Source organism: Taudactylus pleione, unplaced genomic scaffold, assembly GCF_031769625.1.
Source record: "Taudactylus pleione unplaced genomic scaffold, aTauple2 ptg000032l, whole genome shotgun sequence".
In the NCBI taxonomy this organism is placed as follows: domain Eukaryota; kingdom Metazoa; phylum Chordata; class Amphibia; order Anura; family Myobatrachidae; genus Taudactylus; species Taudactylus pleione.
In genome coordinates, this window is record NW_028284434.1 from 44,047,280 (window position 1) to 44,055,413 (window position 8,134).

The 8,134-nt window shown below is 45.4% G+C and overlaps 1 protein-coding gene across 1 annotated transcript; it reads left to right on the top strand.

The window, feature by feature from the left end:
* Nucleotides 1–900: 900 nt before the first annotated feature.
* On the top strand, nt 901–2,684 carry LOC148539062 (C3a anaphylatoxin chemotactic receptor-like). Its single transcript, XM_088451897.1, has 2 exons — nt 901–929; nt 1,470–2,684. Exon 2 carries the CDS (start codon nt 1,479–1,481, stop codon nt 2,559–2,561), a length of 1,083 nt encoding a protein of 360 aa, XP_088308023.1. The 5' UTR covers nt 901–929; nt 1,470–1,478; the 3' UTR covers nt 2,562–2,684.
* The last annotated feature ends 5,450 nt before the right edge of the window (nt 2,685–8,134 follow it).

The following is an 8,134-nucleotide window of genomic DNA, read 5'->3' on the forward strand; positions in this document are numbered from 1 at the left end:
CTGGCTGACTGGGGAGTGACATACTGGGGATGGCTTGGGAGCAACACACTGGGGCAGGCTGGCTGGGGAGTGACATACTGGGGCTGGCTTAGAAGTGACATACCTGGGCTGGCTGGGAAGTGACACAATGGAGCTGGCTAGGGAGTGACACACTGTGGTTGGCTGGCTGGGGAGAGATACATTGGGGCTGGCTGGGGAGAGACATGCTGGGTCTGGCTGGGGAGTGACACACAGGCTGGCTGGGGAGTGACACTCTGGGGCTAGTTGGGGAGAGATACACTGGGGCTGGCTGGGGACTGACAAACTGGGGTTGGCTGGGGAACAACACACTGGGGCTGACTGGGGAGTGAAATGCTGGGGCTGGCTGGGGAGTGACACAATGGGGCTTGCTGGGGAGTGACATACTGGCTCTGGCTGCGGAGTGACATGCTGCGGCTAACTGGGGAGTGAGACAATGGGGCTTGCTGGGGAGTGTAATATTAGGACTGGTTGGGGAGAGACATGCTGGGGAGTGACATACTGGGGCTACACCTGCCCCCACTGTCCAAACTTTGACAATTTTTATAAAATTGGTTTATGCACCAATTGATGCCCCACCCCTGCTGTAGCTCCATCCACAACTCTGCCCACCCCATGAGTTCCTGAACCTATTGTTCTACAAAAATAGCACTGAAAACATCCATATAGACGCCCATTCTGCTGACTAGTTGTTTTGTAAATGAGATTATTCTATTTATTTCCTTAAAATGTGGTGTAATAATGGTTGTTAATAACTACATTTGACTGTCGAATGCAGTAATTAACAACTGTGTTAATTATATCCTATAGGATCTGGCTGTTAAGACCGAGGTTGCTATAACTGCTGTGATATCACATGCTCTGCCTTCGTGCATGAAGATAAAACAATCCTCACTTGACCTTTCCACAAAGTAAGTCTCTTAGTCTGTCAGTCACTATCTGTCTGTTGTGTTAAAGAAGGATCATCCTTCTAAATGACAATCTGCTGCACATAGGAGTGATAGTGAGCATGACTCAAGGGCGTATCTATAATGGGTGCAGGGAGAATCAGAGTGCACCCTGCACCCATTTATTAAATACTTACCTCTCCGGAGTCCCGCGCTGGAGGTAGCATCGCAGTACAAATTGCCTGGAAAATGCCCGCCACTGCCTTTTTCCAGGTGTTTTGCGCAGGTGCAGTAGGGAAATTCCCGGGGAAATGGTGCGGCATGCGCAAGCACATTAGATTCTGGTATGGCACGGGAGTCTACTCTAGTGCCCGTATTCTGTTGCACTCAGTGCATTACCGGCCGCCAGGTAGAGAGGAGGGGACCTCGGATGAAGACTGCACACGGGCCCCATCCTCTCTTAATACACCCCCTTAAAAACCAAGTAAAATCGAACCGCTCATCTCTAATCAGAGTGCAAGTTCATATCCCAATGTTTGCTGTATGTCACTTTCTGTCTTTCAGGTTCTAAAAATGTACAAAGAACTGTCTGTAAAGCTCTGTTATCTCTTCTGGGACATCGTCAATATCCCTGAGCTAGGATCCCTGTCTCACAGCTCTAGCAGCCCAACCGCCATCCAGTACTCCACCTTTGTGCTGTCTATACTCACCTGTGTCATCGGATTGGTGGGCATCGCTATCGTCATCTGTGTCACTGGATTCTTAATGGAGAAGAGCAAGCTTCAAATCTGGTTCCTGAACTTGGCCGTTGCAGATTTGACCTTCCTCCTTTTCTTGCCCGTCAATGCTGTTTCTGTACTAATGGCAAGCTGGCCCTTTGGATCACATGTTTGCAAATTATATAACTATCTCTTCCTTGTTAATATGTATGCCAGCATTTACATCATTACAGCACTGAATATTGATCGCGCTTTGGCTGTCGCTAAGCCAATATGGCACTTGACGTTTCTCTCCCGGAGGTTCTGTTACAGTATCTGCGCACTTATCTGGATGACAGCGCTGCTGTGCGGCATTCCCGCCATCATTTACAGCGATGAGTTTGTAGTTGGCGAGGAGATACAATGCACTCTGTTTTCCAAAGACCTTACTTGCATTGCATATCTATATAATAGCGCCAATTCCACTGATAAGGAGATTTTCCAGAGCATTCCCCGGGAATTTTGCGAGGTACATTTTGAAAATGAAGAGAAGTTTATAATATGGAATGATATGGTTTCTTCAACAATGTGTCTTGTGGTTCCCCTTGCAGTGATTGGGTACCTCATACCACTTTGTATTATCCTACTCTCCAATGTGATCATTGCTTTTAGTGTGAAGGACTCTCAGACACGAGCAACATCTAGACTGTACAGATTAGTAGTGGCAGCGGTCATGGTATTTTTCTGTACACGGACGCCGGTCGTTTTAGGTCAGATCATTTTCTTAGTCGCTGCTTACACTATGAAGTTTACTCTTATGTATAAAGTCATTGTATTTATGCCACTCCTATATAGCATCGCTGCTACTAACAGCTTCTTCAATATGGTTGTATATGTGCTACTTGGGAAGCAAGTAAGGAAAAGAATTGTTAATGCATTACATAAACTGTCAGATTAGGGTATGAAGTGCCCGCCAGGGGAATGTAGTGGTAGGTGGCCCATGCTTAAGGGGTCTGGTCACTTATCAAAAGGGGTGTGGCCAGCCCCCACAGAGGCTCGGCCAGCCATTAAAGACCATGTGACTGACAATCTAATAAAGTAACAATGTATAATTCACGTGCACAGTCTGGAACCTGACTTTAGAGGAAGAAGTGAGTCCCTCAGGCAGTGGGGCCCACCAGGGATTTCCCCTGTCCCACTGTGGGCCAGTCCACCTTTGTATATAAACACCTGTATTTTGAAAAATTAGGATTTTGGTACTTACTGATAAATCCCTTTCTCCGATTCCACAGGGGACACTGGAGTCTCAGTACAATTGGTATAGAAGTGGGTTAACCGGGAGCTGGCACCTTTAAAAAATCTGAAAGGTAGCTAGCTCCTCCCCTTCTATAACCCCCTACAGGCAGTCTAAATAAACTGTGCCCAAGGGGAGCTGGAAAGTAAGGAGAAATGAGACAGAAAAGCTACAGCATTCATGTATAAAGAAGTAAGCATTTATAAAAGAATGAACAACATTCCAATCAGACTCTGGATAAACAAACAACCTTCTGAACCTGGAAAACAATGACAAATGCAGGTAAAACATCGCAGGGAATTATCGGTAAGTACCAAAATCCTACTTTCTCCTTTATCCACTAGGGGACACTGGAGTCTCAGTACAATGGGGACATCCCAGAACTCACATCCCGGGTGGGACAGCGCTGAGAACCCTGCAAAACCGTACGGCCAAACTCTGAAGCAAAGGACGCAAAAGTATCAAAGCGGTAGAACTTTAAAAAAGTATGCCTGCCTGACCAAGTGGCTGCTCGACAAACCTGGTTTAAGGAGACCATACGAGCAGCCGTCCATGAAGGACCTATCGAGCAAATTGAATTCACTGTAATGGAAATAGGTGGTTGTCTTGAAGCCGTCACATAAGCCTGACTGATAGTCAGACAAATCCATGTAGAAATGGTTTGTTTTGATGCCGGCCAACCTGGTCACGCCAGATCATACCGAATAAACAAAGCATTGGATTTTCGGAGAGAAGCAGTTCTGTCAACATAAATCTGGAGCGCTCTGACAACATCTAAGGATTTAGAGGCTGGAGACTCATCCGTAAACACAGGGACCACAATTGGTTGGTTTGTATGAAAAGCAGATACAACCTTTGGAAGGAAAGACCTTTGCGTACGCAACTCCGCCCTATCCTCATGGAAAATTAGATAAGGCGGACGACATGATAAAGCCCCCAGGTCAGACACACGCCTTGCTGAGGCGAGTGCCAAAAGAAGAACAACCTTCTAGGTTAAATACTTTATCTCCACCCTCTGTAACGGCTCAAAGGTGCCAGACTGGAGAAAAGACAGTACCAAATTCAAGTCCCATGGTGCCATTGGAGGCACAAAAGGAGGCTAAATTCTGACTACTCTTTGGAGAAAGGTCTGGATATCCGGCAATAAGGCTAATTTCCTCTGAAAGAAAATGGACAGTGCGGATACCTGTACCTTTAAGGAACCAATACGAAGGCCTGCTGTTAAACCAGCCTGAAGGAAAAGAAGGAGGTGTGAAACCTTAAATACTGACGGAGGTGAGTTTTATCATTCACACCAAGCTACATACGTCTTCCATATCCGATAGCAATGTTGAGACGTAACCTCCTTCCGAGCCCAAATCATGGTAGGAATTACACTGGATGGGATACCCTTTTTCCTGAGGACGGCCCTTTCAATAGCCACGCTGTCAAACGAAGCCACCTTAAGTCTTGATAAATAAATGGACCCTGAAGAAGAAGGTCTTCTTGTAATGGTAGCAGCCACGGCTCGTCTATCAACAGACTCCATATGTGGGAGTACCACGCTCATCTGGGCCAGTCTGGAGCGACTAGTAGCACCTTGACATTTTCTCGTTTGATTCTTTGAAGCAACCGAGGGATGAGCGGGAAAGGAGGGAACAGGTATATGTAGTGAAACGGCCACGGTGTTGTCAGTGCATCCACTGCTGCTGCTTGCGGGTCCCTCGTTCAGGAGCAGTAGACTGGTAATTGGTGGTTCAACCTCGACGCAATGAGGTCGGCACCAAGGCAGAGTCAGTTGGTGAAATACTTGTGGATTGAGCGACCATTCCCCCGGATGAATGTCCTGCCGACTGAGGTAGTCGGCCTCCCAATTTTCTACTCCTGGGATGAAGATCGTGGAATTCGCCCAAAGCAGAATTCTGCTTACTTCCCTCATGGTGGCCCGGCTTTTGGTGCCGCTCTGTCTGTTTATATATGCCACCGCTGTGGCATTGTCCAACTGTACTCTGATTGCCTGACCCTGCAACAGAGGATGTGCCAGCTGGAGTGCATAAAACACTGCTCTTAATTCTAGAATGTTTATAGGCAGTCCTGCCTCCTGCTGAGTCCAGTGACCCTGAAAATGTTTTCCCAGTGTCACTGCCCCCCCACCTCTCAGACTTGTGTCTGTGGTGAGCAGAATCCAATCCCACACTGCAAACCGCCTTCCTGGGTGAGAGGGATTCAACCACCAAATGAGAGATGTTCGAGTTTGGGGAGACAATAGAACTTGCTGGTGGAGAAAGAGGTGGGATCCTGACCATTGGGAGGGAAGGTCCAATTGAAATTGCTGGGCATGAAATTTTGCATATTGAATTGCCTCGAAAGATGCCACCATCTTCCCTAGCAGTCGAATACAGAGATGTACAGACACTCTGCGATGTCGCAGAATCAGACGCACCATGTGCTGAAAGGAGGAGACCTTGTCTTGAGGTAGGAATACCTTTTGTTCCACCGTGTCCAATATCATGGCCAGGAATAGCAGGTGTTGGGTTGGTATTAGAGAGGATTTTTGGAAATTGAGAATCCACCCATGTTGTAAGAGAAGACTCTGAGTTAATTGAATATCCAGTAACAAGCGAGCTACTGATGGGGCCTTGATCAGGAGATCGTCCAAGTATGGAACAATGACAACCCCTTGCAGATGAAGCAGGGCCATCATAACGGCCATGACTTTTGTGAACACTCTTGGTGCTGACGAAAGACCTAAAGGTAAGGCTGAAATTGCAAATGAGAGTCTAGCACCGCAAATCAAAGAAATGCCCGATGAGGAGGCCAGATGGGGATGTGGAGATAGGCATCTTTTATGTCTAAGGACAGAAGAAACTCGTCCCTCTTGAGTCCTGCTATAACAGACTGGAGGGACTCCATCTTGAACCTGAAGGCTTGAAGATAGGGGTTTAGATCCCTGAGGTTGAGAATGGGTCTCATTGAACCGTCCGGTTTGGGCACCACAAACAAGCTGGAATAAAACCCTGACCTCTCTGATGGGTCGGAACATTCACTACCACCTGAGACAATAGCAGCTTTTGCATTGCTTCCATAAATTACGACTCGCTTTTCTGATGCCAGTGGTAAACCGGTTGTGAAAAAATGAGAAGGAGGCTGGATTTTAAAGTCCAACTTTAGTCCGTGAGTAATGATGACCCAGGTGTCCTGACAAGATTGTATCCACATGTCTTTGAAGTGCAGAAGACGAGCTCCCACCCTGGGATCCCCCAAGTGAGAAGGGAGAGCGTCTTGCTCTGTAAGAGCAAGAAGTCCACTGGGACTTGTGGCAACGAGACCCTACCACAAGGGTCTCGTCGCAAGTCCGATGGTTGCGATGGTCTTGACCATCGCGACCATCATCCTGGCCGCTCTAAAAATACAAAAGTCGGGCACTGATTCAGAGCGAGCGCTCTGAAAGAGCGTCCGGCTCTGAATCAGGCACATAGGTCGAGCTCCCAGGGCACAAATTTTAGACTGCTGTAGGGGGGTATAGAGGGGGAGGAGCTAGCTACCATTCAGATTTTTTAAAGGTGCCAGATCCTGGCTAACCCACTTATATACTCATTGTACTGAGACTCCAGTGTCCCCTAGTGGATGAAGGAGAAACATCCATTGTAAACCACACACATTTATCATAATGGCAAATGTGCATCAGACAATGCAGTGTAAAACATAGGGTAAAAACCATCACCCTTAAAAAATATCTGGCACTTGTGAAAAAAATTGATCACAATGTAAGCAATAAGAAAAACTGTATATTATAATAATGTAAAAAAATATTATATTAATAGCAGCTGATAGTACCAAAGAAAGACCAGTGAAAATTACCCTAGCACCCTAGTTAGTTCTCTATGAGGAGAACACAATGAGTCCCAGCTGATGATGTTAATCTGCACAGTATATATATATATATATATATATATATATCTTTCTAATATGAATAACATTAACATATTTTATGTATCAAAACGTAATAAGAAATGTTTCTTCTTATTCACGCTGTAGTAGACTTGTCATTCCAGATTACATTACTGTAAATATTCACAATAACCCATTCACGCGTCCCTCTCTTGTACTGAATGGTTGGCAACGAGGCAGTCGCATGTAGGGTAAAGACTCTGCGGGCGTGCTGATGGTGTGCTATTGGAATTGTGGGCTATGTAGAGTTGTACATACACAGAGATCCATGTGATTTCAGACAGCTCTCTTGCATTAAGAATAGGCTTTTAGAAGTCTGCACAAATAGTGATTGTGGCTAATTCTATAAGGGAATAGACAGGCGCAGTGCGACTTGCATAGCTGCATGCAACGCTGCCTAGGGACGAATATATTTGCATTAATTTACGCGCACAGAATGTGGGCAACTTGCATGAAACAGGCCTACAGTGCTTATTACATTTTTCAAAGGGCTCTTGAAGAATGTCTGAGACCTAAAGCCGTATTCAATATGGGAGTGAAAAGTCCGTGCTGGACTTTTCGCTCCACATTGGAGATTTTCTGGGGATAAAGTATCGGGCACGTGCCCACTTTATCCCCGTATTCAATTTAAAATCAGCGAAAACGGGACCTGGCAAATTGGGAGCTACGAAAAAAAACGGGAATTTTCGGGAATTAATTGAAGGACCCCCGTAAAGATGTCCAGACATGGGGAATAACTATGGGTACCCCTGTGTTTGCCTGCAAAAGAAAGTCGGTATTTTAAATAGCCGCTGCAGGTGTTTTTTCCCGACATTGAAGAAGTGATGCAGAAGAGCACTTAGCTTTTTTTTTCTCGATTTTTTAAGTGGTCCCTTCAAATTTGGGGTACATAAAAATGGGTACTAGCATATTTTTAAGTCCCTAAAGTCTTTATTTAAAAATTCTGCAAATATGCACCTGCCGCTAATAGCCTATTCTAGAAAACACCTGCCGCATACTTGTACAACCCCCCACTGAACCTATTTCCCTATTTTTAAACACTGTTTCTACTTTTTTTTTTCACCCCAAATATGCAAATAATTTTTTTGGGGTGTCCCTATGTGTTTTTAAACTTTTTTTTGACACAGTTTATTTTTAAATGACATTCCCAGGGGTGCAGGCTATTTTTTTAAGTCTGCACCCCTAAACCCCAATATTGCACTTTTTTTCGCCATGTAAAACATGGTGGAAACTTATCCCCGTTTTTTTTCAAAGACTTTTTGAACCTGCGAAAAGTCTTTGAAATTGAATACGGGGATAATTGAAAC

Excerpts from the sequence above, each read along its gene's own strand:
- LOC148539062 (XM_088451897.1), top strand. The coding sequence starts at position 1,479 with ATGTACAAAGAACTGTCTGTAAAGCTCTGTTATCTCTTCTGGGACATC.